The sequence below is a fragment of the Rhizopus delemar genome, genomic scaffold, assembly GCF_000149305.1.
Source record: "Rhizopus delemar RA 99-880 supercont3.9 genomic scaffold, whole genome shotgun sequence".
NCBI classification, from domain to species: domain Eukaryota; kingdom Fungi; phylum Mucoromycota; class Mucoromycetes; order Mucorales; family Rhizopodaceae; genus Rhizopus; species Rhizopus delemar.
Window position 1 is genome coordinate 1,125,825 of NW_027137835.1, and position 25,052 is coordinate 1,150,876.

The following is a 25,052-nucleotide window of genomic DNA, read 5'->3' on the forward strand; positions in this document are numbered from 1 at the left end:
AAAACAAAACTTTTTTTTATTTATTGCTTTTCAGCATCTTCTTTAAGTGAAACTGTACGGTTGACAATAATCTTGCTCAATCCTTCCTTTACTTTACCAGCAAGAATCAATTCAGCATCCAATTCAGTATCCTTGTCTAAACAGAAGTACCCTGTACGAGTGAATTGCCAGCGCATGCTTTCTTTATCTTTGCCTCCATTTGTCTTCTTGACCCATTCAGCAATATGATCATAAATACCAACTTCAGCAATGGCTCCTTTGACAACCTCTAATGAGTTTTCATTGATGTCATTCAAATAGCCACCTTCAACACTATCGGGAATATCGTGCTTGAACAATCTTTCGTACACACGAAGCTCGTCAATCTTGACAGGCGAATTGTGTTTAGCTGACTCGGCAACCCAGTGAATGTATGTCTTGGGTTTTTTGAATTCGCCTTCATTTTCATAAACGCACTCGATCTCAGTCACCTTACCCTCAGCATCCTTCTTATAGCTGACACAGTGGATAGGGTGTTTGGCATAGAGCAAACCAACAGACTTACCAGGTGCTAAACGGAAGTATCCCTTGGCATCTTGCTCACGGAAATCAGAGCGATCAATATAGAGCACCTTGGCAAAAGGTACTTTGTGTTCACCCATAGCAGGATCTCTAGGCTTGTTGGGCACCACGACTTCTTCTACAAAGTCATCAGGCACGTTGGTCAACACGACACGCACTGGGTCTTGAATGGCCATCAAACGAGGGGTAGTCTTGTCAAGGTATTCGCGTACCTTGTTGTCGAAACGAGCAATATCGATCGAGGTCAAACTGGTCGTCACACCAAGTTCGAGCACGAAGCTGTTGATAGCTTCAGGAGGAACACCACGACGACGGATGCCAACTAAGGTGTAAAGTCTAGGGTCGTCCCAGTCGCTAACATAGTTGTTGTTTACCATCTTCAGGATCTTTCTCTTGGACATGATGGTCCCATTCACGTTCAAACGGCCATATTCCCACTGAACAGGCTTATAGACCTCAACAGCATCAACCAACCAATAGTAACTTTCACGAGATTGTCTAAATTCAGTAGTACAGAGTGAGTGAGTGATGTTTTCAAAGGAATCAACAAGACAGTGTGTGAAATCATAAGTGGGGTAAATGCACCAGGCGTCATGGGTACGGAAGTGAGGAGTGTACATAACACGGTAAGCGATCAAGTCCCAAAATTGAGGGTTACCACTGGTCAAGTCCATCTTCATACGGAGTGTGATCTCACCTTCCTTATAGCGGCCTTCTTTCATCTTCATGAATTGATCAAGAGTTTCCTCAATCGGTCTCTCACGGTGTTCACACGCACGACGTTCACCATGATCTTTACCACCACGACAGGCGTTGATCTCTTCAGGTGTACACTGACAGGTATAGGCTAATCCCTTCTTGATCAATCGAACAGCCAAATCAAACAGTTCCTGGAAATAATCACTGGAATAAGTAATCTTGAAAGGTTCAAAGCCGAGCCAGCGGACAGTCTCGAGAATGGAGACAAAGTATTTTTCCTCTTCAGCCTCTGGGTTGGTATCATCATATCTAAGATAAGTCACACCGCCGTGTGCCTTTGCGTAACCAAAGTTGACATTGATGGCCTTGGCATGACCAATGTGAAGGTATCCGTTGGGCTCAGGTGGGAAACGGGTAACTACTTTACCTCCTGTCGTCTTCAAGTGCTCTTCCATTAATTCAGGCTTGATCTGTTTGTTTCCTCCAGGCTTATGTAACTTGCCAAGTTCACCTTCAAAGAAGGTCTTGGTAAGATCCACTTGCTTTTCTTCTACCTTCTTTTCACCCTTTCCTGCTGCTGCTGCTGCTGCTGGTTTGGCTTCCTTCTTTTTCTTTTGAGGAGCATCACGTTCGTCTTTGGGACCCAAGAGGGCAAGGAATTGTGCTTCTACTTCATCCTTGATCTTTCCACCATCAGCCCAACGAAGGGATGGCATACGTCGGGTGTTGGCTAAGGTGGGGCCTAATGTCTTGTATCGGTTGTTTACAATATTTTCCTTGTTGGATTCAATGTATTCGCTCACTGCCGCTTTGATTTCTTCAGGACTGACAACAACACCTGTGGATCATGTGAGGATATGTACATATGTGAGTCATCTTCATTCACTTACCAACACCTGTAGCAGCATCGAATTCTTCTTCTTTAAAGCCTTCTTCACTAAACTTGATGGCGGCTATTGGCATACGTGATAAGTGTCTTTTTTAAACTGGTTGCTTTCTTTATTTACCTTGAACCTGGTCTGTTGTCTTCAAGTCACCCACCATGATCTTCTTCACAATGAATCCAAGATGAGTCAAAGCATCTTTGGTGACAGTAGAGGCCAAATTGTATAAAAGGATGCCCTTCTCCTTTTCACAACCTGTCTCGCGCACTTGAGCCTCATTAATCACTGTTTCTAAAGTAGGGGCTAATTTCTTATTTTTGGCAGTATCTTTGGCTTTTTGTTCGGATAAGCCGATTTTAGTAAAAATAGGAATAAGGTCTTCCATTGGTTCTTTTTTTTTCGTGATAGAAAAAAGAAAAAAGAAGGAAAGGGAGAAGAAAACGAGATAGGAAAAAAGAGTTGAAAAAAATGTTACAGGGAAAATAATGAGTCACTTATTTAAAGTCCGAACAGGGATCAAACAAAAAACAAATAAGCTTCTTTTTTTTTACAATTTGATTTTATTATACAAAAAAAAGCTTTTGAAATTTATGCTAAAACAAAGAATTAGTATTATGAGCTCTAATGATCTAGCCGTGTTAATGGTATATGAGAAATAGAATTAGCATCGATCTCACGGTTGTCATCCGAAGATGACCATGAATTTGTAGAGTCATCGTTTCCCATCTTTTCCACTTTCAATTCATCATTCATGGCTAAAGAACTACCAAGTGATTCATCTTTACTAGGTCGGTTGGCTTTTTTCACAGATTCAAAGACTTCATCATCAACATAATAACATTTAAGAAGCGTCTCGAGCATCTGTATACGTCCTTCCATACGTACCATACGCTCCGCCTCATTTTCCTCCGTTTGCACCACGTTAGCTGTATAGGGCCGAACAGGTTCTACAAGCGGAATGCCGAAATCTGTCTTTTTAAAGTTGGACTGAAGTTCACGAAATAAGGATCTCCTCATACCACCCACACTCCATCGGTGCACGAAACCCCAAGGGGATCGAGGTCGAAAGCCAAATAAGCAAGCTTGGAGGGCAGTAAAGAGACCAAAGACACCACCCATAAAGCCAAACGCGTTCACAAGCGTGTAGATCTTGACCTCCCTGTCTGTCATGTTTACAAATCTTTCTGGATATACAATGAGCTGACTCATAGTGTCGTTATAACTCGCATAGAGAGCCTTTGAACTGAATGCAGTTCTTATGTCGATGGTAGAGTTGGTGATGGGTGAAAATCCAACATAGTTCCATGCATTGTTTTGCAAATAGTGATGATTAACAAAGGTATAAGAAAGCGCACCTCCCATAGGCGGCTCAAGGTTATAGACGTTGTTGGTTTGAATATTATTTATCTCGTTCATCTGCCAATTGGAAATAGTATCCTTATCCATATGGACTTCATCAGAAAGACCATAGACAATCAGGTTCGGATCCGTGTTTTGTGGATAGATGGAGACTTGGATGCTACCTTCAAGGGCGCTGGAATCACCAAAGAAAGTGAATATTAGTCGGGATCCATTGCTGTACCCTTCAGTAGATGAGAGTACAAAGTCAGGAGGTGGTCTGAACAAGAAACAGGTTGTTCGCCCTGAACTTCCTGTGTAACCAGGTGTAAATCTATTCATATCCAATTTCTGAATATGTAAGCTGCAAGAGTAACCTGATTCGGTCTGGCAGTTAACACCGGGGTTGTGGGTTATGGCGGGGTCGTCGGTATATCCCTCAAAACAGAACCGAATGTCTAAATAGGCAAAAGAAATGAACAGACCTCGTCTTATCACAACCGCTTCTTTCTTACCTGGTGTACCCACTGTGTCCACTTGCTCTTCAATAGATTGGGTAACGTTTGGACTATTGATGACTTGGCGAATCACAAAAACAAGAAAGACTGTGAAAATGAACAATAAGAAGATTTGGAATACAATTCTTGTAGTCTCAGCCCAAAGAGGCTCACCGGTACTAAGAACAAGAAAAAGGAAGAAAGTGAGTTTTTCTTGAAAAATAATCAAGATTAAAAAAAGAAAAAGAGAGAGAAAAAAAGACATACCGTGGCTTCCAGATGTCTTTGTGGATACGCATGAACAGCCATCGTATATAGGATTGGAATCTCCAAAGCAAGAACAAGACAATAAGGGCAACGACCACACAAGCAATAACGATACCAGCGATTATACCACCAGAGAGAGATGATGAGCTGGGTAGACTATATGATCCTTCGGTGCTGAAAGACTGAAGCCAGGTGTTCGTGCTGATATTCAGTACATTTACATCGTTATAGAAACTATTTAATGACATGCCTAGAAGTTAATAAAAGTTTAAGTCATTTTGCAGTACTTAAATTCTTAAATCCCCATCTTTTTTACCAAATGCAACTGTAAGGTGCTTTCCATCCAGAATACCAGCAGAGGCTAAAGCTCGTCCAACAGGAGGGATACCTTGCACGTTGGGCACAGTCCAAGTCCAAGAACTTGTATCCAAAATAGCCAAAGAATTAAAGTACTCCTTGTCTTGCTGTCCTTCTAAATTAGTGCCTATGCAAATGAGAATGTTACAAAAAATGCAGACATATCATTTACCATTTGCATATATTAGTACCTCCAAAAATGATGATGTTATTATCAGAAGCTATACACCAAAATAACAAAGTTAAGATGCCTGTACACATCATGTCTATCTCTTTTTATTTACATACTGACAACTGCATTGTGAGCCATCCTTGAGGAAGGAAACATATCGTTATTCGAGGTAATGTTTTTTATACTCCATGTATTTGTGATTGTATCGTAAATCATTGTCTGGTTCATGGGTGTCAAAGCATCATATGAATTATTACCCGAAATTGGAGAAACAGCACCACCCAAAATAACAAGTTGACCATTACTAAATTAAAGTTCAAATATAACTCTTTATTGATCTTTTCTTTTCTTTTTTTCTTTTTTACCTTAAATAAGAGGCTGTATGACCTGAGCAAGTGATACCTGGGCTGGGCAGCTCGGTGAATTGACCAGTAGAAATATCAAATTTATGGAAATAGGGCAGTGTACCAAGCAGGTATATCCTTCCACCGAAGATGTAAATAGTGTTATTTCCATCATAAGTAGCTGAAAAAAGATAACGATTGAGAGGTACCTCTGTTGCGTTAGTCAGATTGTTAGTCGATGCAGCTGTCCAAGACTGTGAATCGAATGAATACTTGTAGTATTGTAAAGGGGCCATTTGGCCTAAAGTGTCTTGATTCATTCCTCCCATCACGTACATATCATTGCTGTTGTTTACTACTACGGCTTGTGCATAAGAAACACCTGGCGGTGTATTTGTTTGAGGCACCGTAGACCAATCGTAAGTTGATGATGTTTGTGTTAACTGGTAGAAAGTGTTCGTATAATGTGATGTAGCATTTTCGCCACCGAATAGTAAAAGAGAATTATTTCTTTGTGCTGTAGCAATGGCTCCCTGATATGGTAAGTTCTCCATAAATCCATTTCGGTGAAAATAAGCATATGTGCGAGCAATAAAGAATAAAATGAGAAATGGTCTCAATTTCATTCTTTATTAAATAGATCCAAAGCCGATCGAAGGAAGAAAAGGAACATAATGCTATTTTTATGTAATTAAAATATAGTGTAACAAAGCCTGGTTTCTACTATCAATTCGAAGTCATCATTTATACCAAAATATATATTTCTTTGGTGCTCGTATTTGAAAACTTCATCTTTAGCGGTATTACATGTTACTTTCTGTAACTTAATTAATGCTTATGAAATGAAATCAACAGATTCAAAAAGAGAAAAGATGCTTTGATGTTTTTATTGTTCTACAATGCATACCTCATATCGATATTTGAAGTTTGTGGCATTTGAAAATTGGAACACGGAAAGCGCAGCTTGTAAGAAATTTTTTTCTTGAACAAGATGAGCCACAAACAAAATGAATAAAAGTTAGAGGCCATCAACTATTTAACATTACTCTTAATTTTTTTTTCATTGTCTTATGACTGTGATCTATAGGAAATAATCTTGCTTCGGGTATGTATTAATTTCTCGAAGAGTCCAATCCCATATTCTCTAATTTTACCATCAATTTTTTATGTTCATACTATGATGTTTATTGTAATATAGCGCAGATATCACAACTACCAGGAATTCGGTTTACAGAAGGAAGAAGGCTCCATACAGATTATCATCAACTTGTTAAGCTTTATTGGGACTAGAACTGCTTTACCAATCAAGATGTTTGTTCCAATCCATCTTGACGATCCAACTATCGCTGCAAACCAATAGCAAGATATGGCTTCTTATTAGACCAGAAATATCCGAGAAATTGTTGTCTTTTGTCTACCATGCCACCAGTTGAACAGTTTAGAAGCTAAAGAACAAATGCATTGAATTTTAAAGTTTGACTATATAGGGTTGTCTGGCAGTTTGTAACAGATAAGCAGCAGAATATGGCCCGTAAGACTCAATGAGACTCATGATTTTTTTTTACATCCGACAAAATTTTATAAAGCAATTTCCTTTTCAAGCATTGATGAATCCTATCACTTCAAAAAATGAGAATAATTGTTAAAAAACTAAAGTATTCGCCTGTCAGGTCTCATAGTAATAGGTCCTAATATTGACTTATCAAAATCGAGCTTTTGACAGTGAAGAGTAATTACTTAAAGACAGATTCAAACGCTTAAAAGGTTGACATGATTTAAAGAGATAAGACAAAGTTAATGAAGCCATCAACAAAGACTATTCATTCTGACTAATAGTTGTTGAGTTCAAAGTGCTTAAACTAGTTTATTGAGAAGAGGTAAAAGTATACAAGTGTGCGTTTTCCAGACTTTTTTTACGTCCGCAATTATGGCTTTAAGATGTTTAACACGCTCTGTTTTTCTTTGGGAAAATAAAGCATGGTTTATGTCTACAAGTAAAATCTAAAACTTCATTTTGTACCAACAGTATCAACGATATTAATGTTGAAACTGAGAAAGAGTTGAGAAAGAAGAATACTAAGACCATATTAAAGAATAGAAAGAGATATGAAGTGCACTACATAAAGCTTTTTTGTTGTCCAACATTAAACTAAAAAAAAAGTGTGATAAATGTTCAAACCCTGATAAGGTAAATCTTATTTCAGGTTCCTTCTAGAAAGCTACAAAAAAAAGGGGCATCTCTTTGCTTCTTTGCTAAGCATATAGAAGAGGCAGACGTAGTTTTGAACTTTGATGTGAGAGTTACATTTACACCTTATCCTCTTTTTGCATAAGTTGCTTCAAGCAAATGTTAAAGAGCAATCAATTTTTGCATCATAACTGACCTGATAAGATAAAAAGTGATAAAACAGGGGTACGCGTCGTGTTCCAAGAAAAGAAGACATTTAAAAAGAGTGAATGGAAGACTTGCTTTGTTTATTCATCGTTTTTTTCCTTTCAGTTTAAAAACAACATGCGTAAAAAGAAAAAGAAAAAACTCCTATTGTCTCGCTATCTGGTCTTCTTCTTTTGCTATCTGGTCCCCTTCTTTCGCTATCTGGTCTTTCATTTATGGATATGGTCATACTCCCGGCTTCATTAAGCCTTTCTAAACAACAGTCAATTCTACACTGTCAACAAAATTATTGCCGTTCTCTTCTGAAAAGGAAGCAGAACTAGGCTGCAATCGATGATTGCTTTACTTTTCGGAGGTAAGCGCTTTTATTTTTATGTTGTTTATGTCTTGATGACTGAGACTGACACTTCATATACCCTATCAGTATCTATATTTATAACCCTCCAAAAACAGCCATAAAAGAACAGGGATCTTTTCTCCTAAAGTAGAAAAGAGTTCATTTTGTCGATTGTAAAAAGTATTAAAAATTTAAAACTAAATACGTAGCTCTGGAAAAGCAATGATGAAATAAAAGAAGAATGTCATTTAAAATAGATAAAACGATAACCTCTCTTATTTAATTTCTTTATTGTTGTCTTCGGAAGGAGAAAAAAAAAAAAAAAAAAAGTCAGAACATTTATCAAGGAGAATATGTGTATTTCTTTCATGTCATTTTTCAATAATTTCATTTAGAAAATAGTTTGGTTTAATATTCATGGCACATGTAAATACTGTCATGTTACTGTATAATCGTACCCTTATGATTGAGATTTCGTATCAGTATGGTGTTTCTATAAATCAAACATATTCACATAGCATATAGTATAAAATACGTTTATTGTAGGATCCAATAAGTGAACAAAGTTATAGACCTTTTGAATATCTTAAGAATAATTGTTTTTTTAATAACCCATACTTTACTTTATTAAAATTATATATAATAACTGCTTATTACAAATCATCATCATCATGCATTTGAACAGTAGTACCAGGCTGATAAGGTGGAGCATGTTGATAATTACGTTGTGTCAGTGGAATATGAGAAGCCGAACTGACATCTGTATCATGTCTAGTGAATGAGGCAGGCTTTGAGCCAGCAAATCCATCATCAACCACTTTTTCTGTCTTTGGTGCATCAAGATAGCTCGAAGGAGAGCGAAGAGGAGCTCGTGTCTCATTCGGATGAGATGGATTGTTTTGCAATAGCTTGGTCCTATTAGCATCATCCAAAGATCGAAAGACTTCATCATCAACATAGTAAGCTTTAAAGAGCATTTCAAGCATTTGCATACGTTCTTCCACACGCGTTATTCTCTGCGTCTCGTTCTCTTCGATTTGCGTCAGATCGGTCATACTAAATCGATGATGTACAGGATGGACAAGAGGAATTCCTGAATTTGTAATTCTAAACTTGGACTGGAGCCCGCGAAGCAGGGATCTCTTCATATCGCCCACGCTCCATCGGTGCACAACACCCCAAGGAGATCGGGGTCGGAAACCAAACAGCCAGGTTTGAATTGCGACCAAGAGACCAAAGATACCACCGACAAAACCAAGGGCATTCACAAGTGTATAGATTTTGACTTCCTTTTTGGTTGTCGTCACAAATTTCTCAGGGTAGACGGCAAAGAAACCAAGATCGGTGTGAGTTTTAGTATAGTTTGGATTCGGTGATTCTTCACGGAAGGTCGTCTCAACTTCGGGAGTTGAGTTTGTGATGGGCAAGAAACCGACATAGTTCCATCCATCGCTTTGCAAATAGCGATGATCGACGAGTGTATAAGAAAGGGCGCTGTAAGTGTATGGTTGGATATCATAAACATTATTGACCTGGATATCGTTTCTTTCATTAGTTTGCCAGTTCAAAACATCGGCTTCACTCATCAAGACATTGTTGGGAAGACCATAGACAATCAAGTTGGGATCCATTCTTTGTGGATAGATTGAGACGTGGATACGACCATAACTGATGGATGTGTCACCAAAAAAGGTGAATAGCAAGCGGGATCCGTTGTTATTCCCTAATGTTCCAGTAAGCACAAAATCAGAAGATGGTCTAAACAAGTAACAGGCTACAGCTCCTAAACTATCAGCAAAGACAGGTGTAAATAAGTTCATATCCAAGGTCTGAATGAATGAGTTGCAAGAATAGCCCATATCAGTTGAACAAGCAATACCATTGGCTCTACTGTCTGTTTCTGGATAACTGGGAAATCCATCAAAGCAAAATCTAATGTCTAAATAAAAGTAAGATGAATACAACTTTTTTTTTATTTTAGTCCAGTTTTTTTTACCTGGCACTTCGACTTCGGCTGCTCCTTGCTCAATAGTTTGAGTAACATTCGGGCTCTCAATAGCTTGGCGAATCACAAAAACAAGAAAGACTGTGAAAATGAACAATAAGAAGATTTGGAATACAATTCTTGTAGTCTCAGCCCAAAGAGGCTCACCGGTACTAAGAACAAGAAAAAGGAAGAAAGTGAGTTTTTCTTGAAAAATAATCAAGATTAAAAAAAGAAAAAGAGAGAGAAAAAAAGACATACCGTGGCTTCCAGATGTCTTTGTGGATACGCATGAACAGCCATCGTATATAGGATTGGAATCTCCAAAGCAAGAACAAGACAATAAGGGCAACGACCACACAAGCAATAACGATACCAGCGATTATACCACCAGAGAGAGATGATGAGCTGGATGAATTTGAAGTGCTGAAAGACTGAAGCCAAGAATTTGTACTGATGTCCAATACGTTCACATCGTTATAATAATTATTTAGTCCTTCACCTATAAATAGATCAAATTCTTTAGCTTAACTCACATGATTATGTTTATCTTCTTGTTTTACCAAATGCGATAGTAAGATGATTTCCGTCTAAAATAGCACCAGAAGCTAACGTACGTCGAGCAGGAGGGATGCCATTCACAGCAGGCACAGTCCAAGACCAAGAACTTGTATCCAAAATAGCAAAAGCATTCAAATACATTTTATTTCTTTGTGTGGCTTGATTATCACCTAAAACGGACGCAAAACGTTATAAAAATAGTATGATTTCATATCACTACACTATTTTACCTCCAAAGACGATAATTTTATTATCCGAAGCTATTTATAAAAATGACAAAATTAGAATAATTATAAAAATATACATGCAGTATGGGTTTACTTACTGACAGCAGCGTTATGATTTGATCTTGTAGAAGGAAGTGTACCATTATTAGCAGTCGCTTCTTTCATGCTCCATGAGTTTGATTTTGTATCGTAGATCATAATTTGATTCATCGGTGCTAAAATAGAGTTCATCTGTCCACTTTGATTCACAAGCACCATACCTCCCACAATAACAAGTTGGCCATTACTATTAATGTTAAAGTATGGTTAAAAATAGCCTATTTTTTTTGACCTTTTTCTTTACCTCAAATAAGAGGCAGTATGACCATAACGAAAAAGGTTTGGATTAGGCAACTCAGTAAATGTACCGGTAGTAATATCAAACTTGTAAAAATCAGCAAGTATATTTTTCGTAAAGACAGTAACACCACCATAGATGTAGATTGTATTAGCTCCATCATAAGTGGCTGAAAAAAGATAACGATTGAGAGGTACCCCTGTTGCGTTAGTCAGATTGTTAGTCGATGCGGCTGTCCAAGACTGTGAATTGAACGAATACTTGTAGTACTGTAACAGAGTATCTTGAACTGAGGTCGCATTGGATATACCTCCCATCACGTACATATCGTTATTATTATTTGCTACTACAGCCTGTGCATAAGAAACGCCTGGCGGTGTATTTGTTTGAGGCACCGTAGACCAATCGTAAGTTGATGATGTTTGTGTTAACTGGTAGAAAGTGTTCGTATAATGTGATGTAGCATTTTCGCCACCGAATAGTAAAAGAGAATTATTTCTTTGTGCTGTTGCCATGGCTCCTTGAAAAGGAAGGCTTGTCATAAATCCGCTTTTATAGAAGTAAGCATATGTGTGTGTAATAAAAAGTGAAATAAGAAATAGTCTTGGCTTCATTTTCTATAAAATAAAGCAAAAGATAAAGAAAAGAGGAGAAAGAGAAGAGAAAGAAAGAAAGAAAGACTAAATTAAAAAAATAGCTTAAGCCATTTGTGTTACAACGAAGGTTCTCGATTCGACTTACCCCCATCTCTTCCGTTTATTTTTTTACACAATTAGCAAAATGAAAAAAAAATTTGTGTGACAAAAATTCCTTTAATTTCATGTGTCTTTTAAGAAGCTCATAACCCTCTTTCTTTTCTATTATTTTTATTTGGTTGCTGATCCTAAGGTGATCATTATTTTACACAAAGAATACAGTTATGATCCCGAATTGGTCTATTACAAAAACATACTAAAAACAGCTTCTTTGTCAATTAGTTCAGAAAGGTTGTGAGGATCTTTTTGCCCAAAAACCCTACAGGAGCTTTTCGTTCATTCTTTAATTAATTCTTTATATCAGGGGCGTCATATACGTATACGTTCTCAAATGTGCATTCTATTTTGCCTTCCTAAGCCACAAATCGAAAAAGGCAAAGCTTGTGACCCAAATTACAACTAGTGGAAGCTCTTTCACCACAGACTTGATTGTTTAGATCCCATACTGCGGGAATTAGAAAACAAATTCCTGTCTTGTTAATTGAATCAAGTTTTGACTTGATTTGATTTTAAAAAAAAGAAAATTGTTGCTTGTATATATATGCATATATATGAAAGAGATACTTTTTTCCATTCATTATTCATTTATTGCAGTTTTTTTTCCCAACTAGAAAAGAATTAAGCTTCACTTACACCATTTCCAGAAATAGACTGCAAAAATATAAAAAACCTTTGCACAAGGTAAATCTGAATTGCGTGAATCAAATTCTTATATTGCACACTTACATTTTTAAACTTTAAATATTATTTATTCATAAATTCCAATTGAGCGCAGGATGTTTATCGCATCTGTTCGCCCAGACTAGTTCAATACAAAGTAAAATAAAATAAGTCTAAAAAAAATCCTTCGGGATCAAGAGTAAAGAAAGGTCAATAGAACAGTATTTGGAACATGGTAAATTCCTTAATGCTTTAAGAGCCAATTTAGAAAGAACTGACCATGTGGAGGTCTAATACAAGTGTCTATATGGTGGCAAAAGTGATCCAGCTCAAACAGAGTTAAACATATGGTTGACTAACGAAGGATTCAAGGGATAATTGCACGACTTGAACGAGGAGCTTTTGTGGGTAGTAGGTTTAAAAGAAACGACAAAGAATCTTCAATGATGCTAGGTATGTTGAGACATTGAATTGCATGCATTTTTGTCAGTATCTGAATCGGATGAAGGGGACATGGCCTGCATTTGCCACCAGACAGTCATCTAAGGCGCCACCTTATGCACTGGTTACGTTCTTTTAGGTTCATCAGCAACCATATGATTTGATCAAGTGAGATTGTTGGTTGATAGCAAGAAAGTAGTTCCAAATTTTTATGATGTTTTTGATTATCCAGATATTGTTATAGTAATTGTTTCTTGATGATCTTGAAAGTCTTTAGGTTGAGGTCTTCTACTGAAGGAGGTATGCTTTTCCAAAGCTATGACTTCGACAGTTTGCATCATTGTTGGTACCTTCCGTGTTGTATGTGTGGCATAAGTTTTGTCAAGAGAGTATCTTTAGGTAGCGTAAAAGATCGAAAGAGAAATTGAGCTTGAGGTATATTTATTCGTTCTTTTATTGTTGGCAAGCGCAGTAAGTGTTGTATAAATTTGGTTGAGACTCACTTAGATCCACCATATATTCGGTATAAGCATTCATTCTGGGCATCTTTGAGTACTTTGGTTTGTGAAGCAGTAAACATATTGATCGCTAATCCATATCCTAGTCGAGCGGGAACTATTTGTGCATAGAATCCAATGGATAAAACTATCAAAACCGTTAGGGTTGGCATACACAAAAGTCAGTATGTTCATCATAGCAAATGCCTTACGAATGCTGCATTTATCAGTTCTTGTGTGTTGAGGGAGAAACCTGATTTAAAAGGAACTCCAAGATACGAGAAGTAATGCTGTTTGAGTAAAGCTTGTCCATAAAGCTCATAACTCAAGTCGCTGTTCATGTCACTTTGCACCATGCATTTAGATGGATTCCAATGGAAGCCGAGTGAGAAACTGTAATCATCACAAGTTTTTAATAGTTTTGGCATTTGTACTTTTTCAGAAATAAGGACTACATCGTTAGCATATAGTAAGCAATTTATAAAGGGAGCTTGTCTCATTGAGGAAGTGTCCTCAGATGTTTGCTTTAACCGTAGTCTTTTCGGTAGGTCATTGATATAAATTTAGTAGAGCAGCGGGGAAGGTATTGTTCCTTACAGGGCTCCTATTTATGGGGAAAAGTGATAAGAAGTCTCATCATTAAGAGGAGCCTCAAGGCAGACTTGATCAAAAAGCTGTTGGAGGAGAACAAGTAGTAGAGGTTGTATCGTTGATTTTAGAGACCGCTAAATAATATTAAGGCCGGCAATGTCATGAGCAGATTTTATGTCGAGGAAGGTCAAAGAAGGCTTAACTTTGTCGTAAATATGTAATATTTAGCATACTTCAGCCAAACAAAAGGCTTGGTCTAGTGATTCACGACGTTCTATGAAACCGCCTTGCGGTATATCAAATGGAGTTCTGTGGCATTGGATGCCATTCTGTAAGGCAATTTGAATTTACTTTGTGTATAAACATCTTTATATTTGTGTAGTTTATTTCCGGAAATGGTGTATTTGAATTAATGTGCATTTGAGAGATCCTATTGGCCATAAGTTTTGTTGTCCAAAAATGCTGAATAGTGTTTAATTACCGCGCAGTTTTTTTTTTCTTTCTTCTCTTTACACTCTTCTCATAATGACCCAGAACAACTCTCAATCGACAGTAGAAGAAACTGTAGAAACAACAGTTGAAGAGACTGTAAAAAGAACGGTTGAAGAGAAGGTGTCTGAAACTAGTGTACCTGATAAAACTATCGTGACGACTGAAACAACAGTAACTGAAACAGTACTGGAAAAAAGCAAATCACCCAATCAACCACTTTTTCGACCTAATGAATTAAATTCACAAACGTCTGATCCAGATACTATCTTTCGAACAAAAAGTGATTTTTATCTCATGCGAGCTAAAGCAGAGATGCGTAGAGGTCATTATGAAATACAAAAAAGACATACCGACATAGAAGATACCCCATATAATACGGAGCCGATTCAAGGTAATCAAGGTCTGATAACATTCATAAATTTAACAAATCATTTAGGAACCAACACATCGTTTTCTTCAGATCAGAGCAGTTTCTTATTATTACAACAACGATCGTCTTTAGGTACACTTTCTGTAGCTACTGAACTAGACGAAAACCCACATGAAAACGATGATAATATCTTTTCTATTCAAGACGAATCAAGCCATTCTAACGAAGCAAACGATGACGAAGAGGACGATGGTGATTCTGACAAAGAACCAAATACACCTTTTTCTGTTTCTCTTTAGAAAATAATATGCTTTTGTATAAAAAAAAACTTGTTTACAATAAAATATATGTACTTTAGAACAATTTATTTAATAAATTATAAACAATAAATGATAGAAAAATTTTACAAGATAAAAAAAGTAGGAAAAAGGGATAAATGTTTAAGCACTGCGACCGTGAGCCAAGTTATCACCTTTAACAACCTTGGTTTGATTTCCAGTGATCTTACCAGTGAACTTTTCAAGGTTGCCCTTGATCTTTTCACCTGCAGAGGGTCTATGGTCAATATCGTTTACTGTAGTGGGGTGACCGGTACTCATGCGGTTATCGCCTTCGACTCTGCTGGTAGCGCCAGGGACACCAGCACCTGTTGCACCTGTACCTGTTGCACCACTAACATGACCACCGGATGTCATTGCGCCTTGACCATAGCTACCTTCGTTTTCTCTTTGGTGTTTTTGATGATGTGAAGCACCATGATCACCAAGGGCTGCAGAACCAGTATGATGAGCATTGGAACCGCTGTGAGCACGAGAGGTGGACAGATCATGAACACCAGAGTCTTGTTCATTGTGTCCGTAATGGACGCCTTCAGGAACATGATCTCTTTCGTGTGAAGCATTATTGACTGGAGGAACACCAGTTGCAGCAGTACGATTGGTTGGAGAAGGGTTGTACATGCCAGGAGCATCAGAAGTTTGATCTACCTTTCTTTCATCAGCGATAGGAGGACCAGAAAAGTTGGTGTGGTTGTTGCGTTCAGCTGTTGTGCCTTGTGTATGAGTAGGATGAGTGGCATGAGTGAAAGGTTCATTGAGACCAGTGGCAGCAATACCATGGTTTTCGTTCAATTGACCAGAACCAAGACGGTCATCTCTTTGAGGGTGAAGGTTGTTGTTGTAAGCAGACATTTTTTGATAATTTGTTATGTTTGAATAATAAATTGTTGAGCTAGGGTAAATCACTCGTATTTATACGTTTTTTGTTTAATATTCGCATCAGCAAATGATTTATAACCTACGTCAGTCTAAAAAGCTTAATGCAGACAAACATATTTATGTAGATCATTATGACGTTTGCTCAATAAAGGAAACAGAGAGGATCACTCTTGGCTTACTCTTTTTGTCTATTCACTTTACTAATTGAGTTTAAAACTAACCTTCTTGTTAGTTACAAAGTAATCATAATGTTAATTTATTCAATATGAATCATAAAAACGTAATGAACAGACACAAAGTCCTATAGTTCATACTTTTATTACATGAATACAATGCTGATTTTGATTTACAACAAGAAACTAGCGCCTTTCTCTTTGCATACACTATTATTTACGTCATCTTGTTGATCGGGATTTTAATTAGAGTGGAAATAACAAGCTTCAAAAAATAAAACTTTTCCAACAATGGCACAGAGTTGCTTACGTGAAAAGAATGCAAGCTAACCAAAACCAACCATTTACACCTTTCCCTACATCCTTAGGCAGCAGACCTTATTATACACCGGGCATTCCTGGGAATTATTCTACTATTATTCCCGATCAACAAGGGGCTTCGTATTACCCTACTCAAAATGAAGACGTGATTGATTCACGAGTTGCGGCTAGAGAACTTGTCAATTTCACTGTACTCAAATACCTTACGACAGCTGCCAGTAGCCCTTTTGAAGTTTCAAAAACACTATTACAAGTACAATATTTACCACGTGAAGAAATAGTAGGCTCTGTACGAAAGAAAACAACTGTTAAAGAAGACGATTCAGATACGGAAGAAGAGGTATATGAAGAATGAAATAAGTATTTCAGACAACCTAAAAGATGTCTAGGCTGAAGAGTTCTCAGAAGATGAAGACAATGAGGAAGAAGAAGCAGGAAGACGCAGGCACCACGCAACTGAAGATTTCCTCAACTCTGGCATTTCACTCGATGTTGACGATCCTGTATTCAAGAAAAAGGTACCTGTTGGTGCAGATGGATATATTGTGCAAGCAAGTGTTTATGATGATTCCACCCGACCTCCTCACCAGATCAAACCTATTGACGGTGGTGTTTGGCAGGGCATCGGACGACTCTTGAACCATCCCCATGAGGGCTGGCGCTCCTTGTTCAAAGGACAGTACACCAATTGGCTTTATGAAATCTCGCACTTATTTTTACAACCTACTCTTGAAGGGACTCTGAACGATATGTTTGATCTGTACGATGATACGATACCTTTAGTTCACTTGGATCACGTTGGTCCTAATTTCGCGACTTTGGTAGCAAGCAACTTGATCGTTGGCTTTCTATTGAGTCCTCTTGAACTTATTAGAACAAGGTAAAATCAAAAGAAAAGAATAAAGAGAAAAGGGCTGAAAGAAAAACATGTAGAATGATTGTTCAGTCAGCTTCACCACTACAACGTAAATACAAAGGGCCTTTCCATGCACTTGCCACTATCATAAGAGAAGAAGGTGGTATCAAAGGCCTTTACTTTTCTCATAATTTTGTTCCTACCATCTTGTATCACGCTATTACTCCATTATTGCAAAACATTACACCTTTGATCATTGACCGTGTTCTTTGTATCTCAGCAAGTGAATCGCCATTTTTGTACAGTCTTGCTGAATTAGGATTGAACACACTTGAAGTCTTGATCACCTTACCGCTGGATACGATTCGTAAACGTATGCAATGCCAGATTAGAACACGTACACCTGGCAATAAGCGATTTGAACCTGTTGTGGCATTAAGACCAGTGCCTTACACAGGCGTCATCAATGCAGTCTATTGTATGGCAAAAGAAGAAGGCGGAGGAATAATAGAAAAGAGAAATAAAGTAAACAAGAAAAATAGAATGACGGATTGGAGTTTGAGAGGTCTCTATCGTGGCTTTACTATGCAATGTACTTCAAATATTGTCCTGTTTTTCTTACACGCTATAAATGGTATTGAAGGTAAACATAGAAAGAGATAATAATGGCTTTGAGATTCTTACGTAAAATTAGATGATGATTATGAAGATTTCTAAATAATGTATGTGTGTATGTTTGTTTAATAATAAAAGGATGTATTTATGTTTCTTCTATTTATACGAGAAAATGATGAAAAACAAAATATGGTAACACTAAAAGAATCTTCTCTTGAACCATTTGTAAACTTCTACAACACAAATATAAACTAATACGGAAGCCACTGTCATACCCCACTCCCAGGTAATGGGTTTGTGTCTGAATACATCTGTGTTTAAAACAGGAACGTACAAGGTAATGATCAATAGCACAAATCCACACAATGTGCTCCAGAAAAGATATTTGTTTTGTTGACCAGTTAAAGAAGCCCAGCTCCAGGTTGAATTACGAAGATCACGGCAGGTAAATCCATGAAGAAGGATAATGACAGTTAATGTAGCAAAGAGTGCACCACGAGCGCGAAAGACTTCTTCACATGATTCATTGTAATAATGGTTACAGTCAGTTCCGAGATTGCCTGTACCCCAACCATAAAGCACCACAATAAAGTTAAGTAAACAAATGATACCAATGGATACACCGTAAAAGATGATATCAATAAGGTTTGAATAAGAAAATAAACCCTCTTTCTTGCTGCGAGGAGGCTGAAGCATTTGATCCTTGTGAATTGGTTCAAGTCCTAAGCTCATTGCAGGTGGGGAACTTGTGATGATATTGTTGAACAAAATCTGAATAGGTGACATGGGAAATACAGAATCACCATTTTGATCGATAAAGGCAAGTCCCAGAAGCAAAGGCGTCAATTCAGCTACGTTACCCGAAACCATGTGAACAACGAATCGGGCAATATTTCCAAATACACGACGACCTTCCTCGATTGCTTTTACGATGGTTGCAAAGTTATCATCCATAAGAACAATATCAGCTGCTTGTTTGGCAACATCTGAGCCATTTTCACCCATAGCAATACCAATATCCGCTTCCTTCAGAGAAGGACTGTCGTTGACACCGTCACCTGTCATACCTGCAATTCGCTTGCGACGATGTAAGGCTTCGATCATTTTTACCTTTGTTTCTGGACTACAGCGAGCAATGACCAAAGGAAGATCCTGGAGAGCGTCAATTTCTTCTTCTGACATTTTGTCAAAGCGTTGAGCAGACATGACTAAATCAGATTTTCCATCGCCAACATGAGGTCGAGCATTTTCTTTAGCTTGTTGATAGAGATGGTTGTTTTCATCAAGACCATAGGTAGCAGGCAAAATATTTACTTCGCGAGCGATAGCGGTGGCGGTAGCTATATGATCACCCGTCAACATATGGACAGTGATGCCTGCCTTGTAGCATTCGTCTACTGCGTCTTTGGATTCCTTTCTTGGAGGGTCATAGATACCAACAAGGCCAAGGAATATCATATCCTGTTCAATCCACTCGCGTGAAAAAGTTTCGGATGTGATTTCTTGTTCATGCTTTATATAGCGCATTGCCAATGAAAGGACACGAAGACCACCTTCGGCTAAAGCATTCACTTTGGGTAGCACCAGTTCTTCGAGCTCTTGAGTAGACATTGATTTGATGTCATTTTGATGAGACATTTGCATCCCAACACAACAGCTCAAAACGCGTTCAGTAGCGCCCTTTAAAAAGGCAACAGACTTGCCTTCTGGTGTACTACAAAGAACGCTCATGCGCTTGATTGAAGAATCAAAGGGATATTCGGTAATAACTTTCCAGCTTTGTTTAGGATTACTTTTTTTAACAAGACTTGTTTTGCTATTTTGAAGCTTATGAGCAAACACTTGGAGTGCAATCTATAAAATTATTTTAATATTTTGTTTATTACTTTAATTCTTTGTACTGTACCTCAGTAGGGTCACCAATGCCAACCCATTCGTCTTTTTGCTTGTCTTTTCGTACTTCACTCATATTACAAAGAGCAGATGCGTTGACCATAGCTTGAAATCCGGGATCCATATTTTCTTTAGTAACCACAGTGGTATCTGATTCTGATTTTACTTCTCCTTCAACATGTAAGCCTAAGCCAGAGACTGAATAAAATCCAGTACTTGGTCTCCAAAGCCTTGTCAAGACCATCTTAGACTGTGTTAATGTACCAGTCTTGTCAGAACATATGTTTGTAACAGATCCTAAAAGTTCCAATGCAGCCAAACGACGAACCAAAGCTTTACTTTTAGCCATACTGTGCACACCAAAAGCTTGAGTCAAGGTGACAACAGCAACAAGACCTTCAGGAATAACAGCAATTGAAGTGGAAATAGCGTACAAGATGACTTCATTCGTGATATGAAACTTGGAAGTAGCAAATACAATGATGAGAGAAACGATGGCGATAGCAAGTAACACGATGGCCATGCGATCCAGCGCTTTTTGAAGTGGTGTCTTTGTATTGTCACCACTGTCAAGCAATCGTTTAGCGATTCGACCAATTTCAGTTTGCATACCAGTGGCTGTTACAATGGCTTTACCTCGACCCTTTGTTAAAACCGTACTAGAGTATCCCATGTTGATACGATCACCAAGAGGGATGTCTTCTCCTTGAATAGCGTCCGGCCTATTTTTGTATAGATGTGGTTAAAATTTAATTCTATTTGATTTATTATATGGTTTACACTTTATTGACAGGAACACTTTCACCAGTTAAAAGGGCTTCATCAGCATCCATATTAAACGACCTAAAAAGTACGAGTTAGCTTTCTAAGAAGAAATGAAAAATAACAAACTTTACTCTATAATTCGACAGTCGGCTCCAATAACATCACCATTCTTTAAGATCATAACATCACCCGGAATAAGTTCTCGTGTGGGTATTGTTTTTTGATGTCCTCCACGGATGACTTGACTTGTCGGAGAAGCCATTTGTCGCAGGGAATCCATTGTTTTCTCAGCTTTATATTCTTGCATAAAGCCGACCCCAGCATTAAGAAACATGATGGCACAAATAACACCTCCTTCGATATAGTCTTTGAACACAAAGGAAACAATCTATCAGATAATGAAATTTAGTGTGAGAAAGAAAGGAGATGATGTATTGATATACGTACCATAGCTATAAGTAGAATAAGAACCATAATATTCATGAATTGCTTCATCAATAACTTTAAAGGACTAACACCTCCTTCTCCTTCCATTTCATTGTATTGGACACGTCTTTCTTCTATAACATCATCTGATAGACCGTCTTCTAGATCAGACTTCAATATTTGTGCAACTGTGTCAAGATCCATAGTGTGATACGGTGGCCCCTCCACTGTTTCTCCTTGGTCCGCATTTTTCCTTCTTCGTTTAACCAAATTCATTTTGCTCATGATAACACTCCTTACAGATCTTGTATCAAAGTCTGATGAGCTACGTCCAGTAGAAGTTCTAGACATCATCTTTTGAGTAAGTTTCTCATTAGAACGAGCTTGTGATTCATCAAATTGAATCGTTTGCTTATTATTATTATTATTCATTAAAGAACGATAATGAAGGAGAGTAAAGAAAACGTTCGGAATGATCTTGATCTTTTATACATGTTGACTTTAAAAAAAAAGTAAACATTGCATTAGAAAAGTAGAAAAATAGGAAAACTTGGATCACATGATGTATGTTTCCATTCCTCTTATTGGCAGATATTTTTCTATAGAACCTTTGTTCTTTCAATTCCTTCTAACTTTTCTAGTCTGAGACCGGGTTTCAGGAATATTAAAAAATTAGGTTCATGTTGATGATAGCATCGGATAATAGGAATTGTTCCTCTCATTTTATCTTGTTTTGTATAATTTTAGTTTATCTAAATCGGGCTATTTGTTCAATCTTTGCTTTACCCTATTTTCCTCTCTACTCATTTTCTTTTCCGCTCAATTCATAAATCTGATTTGTTCAAATGTTTATATAAACCCCCATACTTTTATGCTTCATTGATTTCAACAAACTCAAAAAAAAAAAAAGTAATTGTCTTTGCTTTAGCATTCAAAGACATGTCTTTTTATTAGTTTATATTGGTAATGTTCTACACAAATGATTGGGACCTTCTTCAGGATCAAGTCTGAAACATTCAAGTTGAGTTTTTTTTTTAAAAAAAAGTTTAGATCATAAACATAGTTATGATTGAAATATGTATGCGTATTTAACAATTCATTCATTCAATGATTTATTTAGCTTTTCTTTTCTATCTTTTGATATAGCATTTTCCTTAAATAACAACTTAGTCGTGATTGAAATAAAGCTACCATCTATTAAATACAATCAATTCTTTTTATTTTAGATTGAAACACTGCATTTTGTTAATTTCAGTCTACTCTACTGTTCTCTAATGTGTTTTCAATTCCTGAAAAACCAGGCACTAATCTTTTGCATGAAAGGTTTTATATCTTTAAATCAAAAACGTTTAAAACATAAGCAACGTCTTGTTCAGTTTCATGTTAAATAAAACAAACAAACTTAATTGGAGCACTAAACAAGACGAGATAAACATTAATGACATTGACTAAATAGAGGGTATTTGATGCAAAGTAAAATGGCTCCAGCTGGCCCTTTGTTTGTTTTTGTTTTCTTCAATACGATATGATATAATGAGATTAATACTGCCTGAAGGATGAGTGAAAGCGAAGAGATTTATATAATAGCTTTAAATAAAGCTTTTTGATGTTCTTATAAAAGCAATATATTCATTTCGCTTTCTTCAATCAAACACTGTGTATTACATTTATGTTTAGATTATATTGTAAGCTGCTGTGGTATATTTAATACAAGCGTAATATCTTTATAAATCAATACAAATCAATAAAATATGGAATTTTGTCAATTTTGTCATTAATTCCAGGATTTTTTTTTAACATTCTCAAAAAACCAAACAAGTCTTTGCGGTGGACAAAATGCTTTTACACTTATCAGTACTTTTTGAATTTGATGAAGTTTCAAGTAAAACTATTTCCGATTTTATACCACCATAAACGGGTTGCCAAATTAGAAGATAGTACGGAAGACTCCAAATGTAGTATACACGTAGATGTATCAAACACATGTTGGGAAATAAGCTCCCATCTAGTAACCACATCAGGATTCTGGACCAAAGAAGAAACCCAACAATTCATAAACATAGAAGAACTCAAAACGATACTTTTTGTAATACAGCACCACACAAAAGAGTGCGAAAACTCAACGATCAAGATTTTTTTTTCGACAACATAACTGCCCTGAAATACACCACAAAGTCAGTGGGAACAACATCACTAATCCTTCAAGATCCAGCAATAGTAATACAAAATCTTTGCAACAAATAAAATATTTAAACAATTTAACAACGCATCCCATAAGTCCAGAACACCCAAGCAGACATTTTGAGCAGAATCAAACGGTCACTTTACGAATCATCAGTCCCAAGAACGATGTTTTAGCGGTTTTTTAAACAGAATACTTGCTTACTTAATACGGTGCCCCTATTATATTTATTCATTTTTTCAACTTAATCTATGTACAATTTAGAAATATTTTTTTCCTATCGAATCTAATGATGTTTACAGAGCTAGACGTCTGCGTTCTGCGATTTAAACTGCTTTATCAGTTGTCATTGAGTGTTCTTCTGCGTAATTTTTTATCACCTTGATAATACGCATACGTCGAGAATGGAAAGTTTTATGACTCTTGTGGTATCATGGCTTTTGTGATTTATTTAATTCTTCGATTGAAAGGCCCCCTCCAAGACCAACGGTGTACTCTCTCCAAAGATCGTGTATTGTGTGTACGCCTTCATTCCATCTATTGACACTCTGTGCTGAAGTTGTTACTGACATTGATGATGTACTAGCTTGTTGCCTATCAGAAGTATTAAACGTCATAGTATCAATTGTTGTTGGGAGACGAAGAGATAGCAAATCGACTTGTGAATTGCCTTGGATATTTGATGCTGAACCATTTGAAGTGATTCCAGTTACAGATTGGTTTCCATCCGAAAAGTCAACTGTACATATACAGGAACAGGAGCTCGTCCAGTCGATATGTCTTCAAGTTTTGATTGAAATTCCTGATTTTGTTGTAGTAGCAATCGTGACGAGGCATCCTGTGCATTAAATCCGGTATCAAGTTCTTTAGCTAACGCTGGCATGGCACGAAGCAATGTAATATCTTGTAGCGTACTATCCGACAGAAGAAGATCTTCTAAGGTACTACATGTTAAAAAAAGGCGTTAGCATGGGTGTACCAGGGTGAACCAGTGGGCTTTTCTTTTACCTTTTGAAAGTTATAAATAAGGGATCGCTGAATATCTCGTGCTTAAAAACAGGGTGTGCCGGGAAATCTTTCATTATTAATACAGAATCTTGCAGGAAGGTGATTCTTAATTGTTTCATTAATATGAGAAATCCTCGGGCAGCAACATTGTATTCAATGACATTTGCATCAAGTTTGTCCAGCCATTCATGAACAAGAGGAAAGACCATTTTCTGTAATTCTACACATGGATCAAGATTGGCCCTTGGTAAATAAAAATTCCTTTTCACTTTTCCGAATCCAGCCAAGGAACGCATAGCTTCTCTAGGGAGACCAGTAACATATGCGCCGTTCATTGAGCCGGAATTCTAGCGGCCAAGTCTTCTAATGCTTGTGTCTTCAACACCACCAAGATCACACATACGTGCGCCCGCACCACGAGCCATATGTGTCTTTTTGTAGAAGACATATTACAAGCCTTAAGGGCTGACTCCATTGCTGCATAATGACTAGCGTAAGACCACTGCTTTGTTGGATCATGAGGATCAGATTGGAGTAGCTTTGTATGATATCAGTTTCGAGATGTTGTAAAATCTGGAAAAGAGCGGCACTCCACATGATACATTTGAAAGAAATATAATCCCAGCATCATAAAAGGACATATTTTATAATCCACGTTTCTCATACATGCACTAACTTCCAAGCGCCCATTCTTGTTAGTTTTTCCGTTCTTCATAACCAAAATTAGTGCCGGGCAAGCTTGTTGACTTGGACCTTCTCCTTCCAAGTTAATAGTTTGCAGATCTGGAAATTCGGCACCCCTAGCAGACTCACCACGTAGAAGACAAAAG

The 25,052-nt window shown here is 37.3% G+C and overlaps 9 protein-coding genes across 9 annotated transcripts; 2 read left to right on the plus strand and 7 right to left on the minus strand.

Annotated features, from left to right (window-relative positions):
* Window positions 1-20: 20 nt before the first annotated feature.
* Window positions 21-2,529, minus strand: RO3G_11507 (uncharacterized protein; the record flags this gene model as incomplete). The annotated part of the gene is made up of 3 exons (XM_067666091.1): window positions 21-2,098; window positions 2,151-2,213; window positions 2,268-2,529. 3 exons carry the CDS (start codon window positions 2,527-2,529, stop codon window positions 21-23), a joined length of 2,403 nt encoding a protein of 800 aa, XP_067522192.1.
* Window positions 2,530-2,893: 364 nt separating this feature from the next.
* On the minus strand, window positions 2,894-5,415 carry RO3G_11508 (uncharacterized protein; the record flags this gene model as incomplete). The annotated part of the gene is made up of 8 exons (XM_067666092.1): window positions 2,894-2,899; window positions 3,030-3,940; window positions 3,998-4,158; window positions 4,247-4,496; window positions 4,563-4,730; window positions 4,795-4,824; window positions 4,892-5,079; window positions 5,141-5,415. The coding sequence occupies 8 exons, from the start codon at window positions 5,413-5,415 to the stop codon at window positions 2,894-2,896; spliced, it is 1,989 nt and encodes a 662-aa protein (XP_067522193.1).
* A 3,089-nt stretch (window positions 5,416-8,504) lies between these two features.
* On the minus strand, window positions 8,505-11,277 carry RO3G_11509 (uncharacterized protein; the record flags this gene model as incomplete). The annotated part of the gene is made up of 8 exons (XM_067666093.1): window positions 8,505-9,790; window positions 9,848-10,008; window positions 10,097-10,337; window positions 10,399-10,566; window positions 10,627-10,656; window positions 10,722-10,909; window positions 10,967-11,129; window positions 11,271-11,277. The coding sequence occupies 8 exons, from the start codon at window positions 11,275-11,277 to the stop codon at window positions 8,505-8,507; spliced, it is 2,244 nt and encodes a 747-aa protein (XP_067522194.1).
* Window positions 11,278-13,315: 2,038 nt separating this feature from the next.
* Window positions 13,316-13,813, minus strand: RO3G_11510 (uncharacterized protein; the record flags this gene model as incomplete). The annotated part of the gene is made up of 2 exons (XM_067666094.1): window positions 13,316-13,461; window positions 13,567-13,813. 2 exons carry the CDS (start codon window positions 13,811-13,813, stop codon window positions 13,316-13,318), a joined length of 393 nt encoding a protein of 130 aa, XP_067522195.1.
* A 616-nt stretch (window positions 13,814-14,429) lies between these two features.
* RO3G_11511 (uncharacterized protein) lies at window positions 14,430-15,065 on the plus strand (the record flags this gene model as incomplete). The annotated part of the gene is made up of 2 exons (XM_067666095.1): window positions 14,430-14,787; window positions 14,899-15,065. 2 exons carry the CDS (start codon window positions 14,430-14,432, stop codon window positions 15,063-15,065), a joined length of 525 nt encoding a protein of 174 aa, XP_067522196.1.
* A 141-nt stretch (window positions 15,066-15,206) lies between these two features.
* RO3G_11512 (uncharacterized protein) lies at window positions 15,207-15,956 on the minus strand (the record flags this gene model as incomplete). The annotated part of the gene is made up of 1 exon (XM_067666096.1): window positions 15,207-15,956. The coding sequence occupies one exon, from the start codon at window positions 15,954-15,956 to the stop codon at window positions 15,207-15,209; it is 750 nt and encodes a 249-aa protein (XP_067522197.1).
* A 519-nt stretch (window positions 15,957-16,475) lies between these two features.
* Window positions 16,476-17,361, plus strand: RO3G_11513 (uncharacterized protein; the record flags this gene model as incomplete). The annotated part of the gene is made up of 2 exons (XM_067666097.1): window positions 16,476-16,817; window positions 16,867-17,361. 2 exons carry the CDS (start codon window positions 16,476-16,478, stop codon window positions 17,359-17,361), a joined length of 837 nt encoding a protein of 278 aa, XP_067522198.1.
* A 785-nt stretch (window positions 17,362-18,146) lies between these two features.
* RO3G_11514 (potassium/sodium efflux P-type ATPase) lies at window positions 18,147-21,464 on the minus strand (the record flags this gene model as incomplete). Its single annotated transcript, XM_067666098.1, has 5 exons — window positions 18,147-19,802; window positions 19,855-20,563; window positions 20,622-20,684; window positions 20,738-20,994; window positions 21,054-21,464. 5 exons carry the CDS (start codon window positions 21,462-21,464, stop codon window positions 18,147-18,149), a joined length of 3,096 nt encoding a protein of 1,031 aa, XP_067522199.1.
* A 2,459-nt stretch (window positions 21,465-23,923) lies between these two features.
* Window positions 23,924-24,431, minus strand: RO3G_11515 (uncharacterized protein; the record flags this gene model as incomplete). Its single annotated transcript, XM_067666099.1, has 2 exons — window positions 23,924-24,158; window positions 24,223-24,431. The coding sequence occupies 2 exons, from the start codon at window positions 24,429-24,431 to the stop codon at window positions 23,924-23,926; spliced, it is 444 nt and encodes a 147-aa protein (XP_067522200.1).
* Window positions 24,432-25,052: the final 621 nt, after the last annotated feature.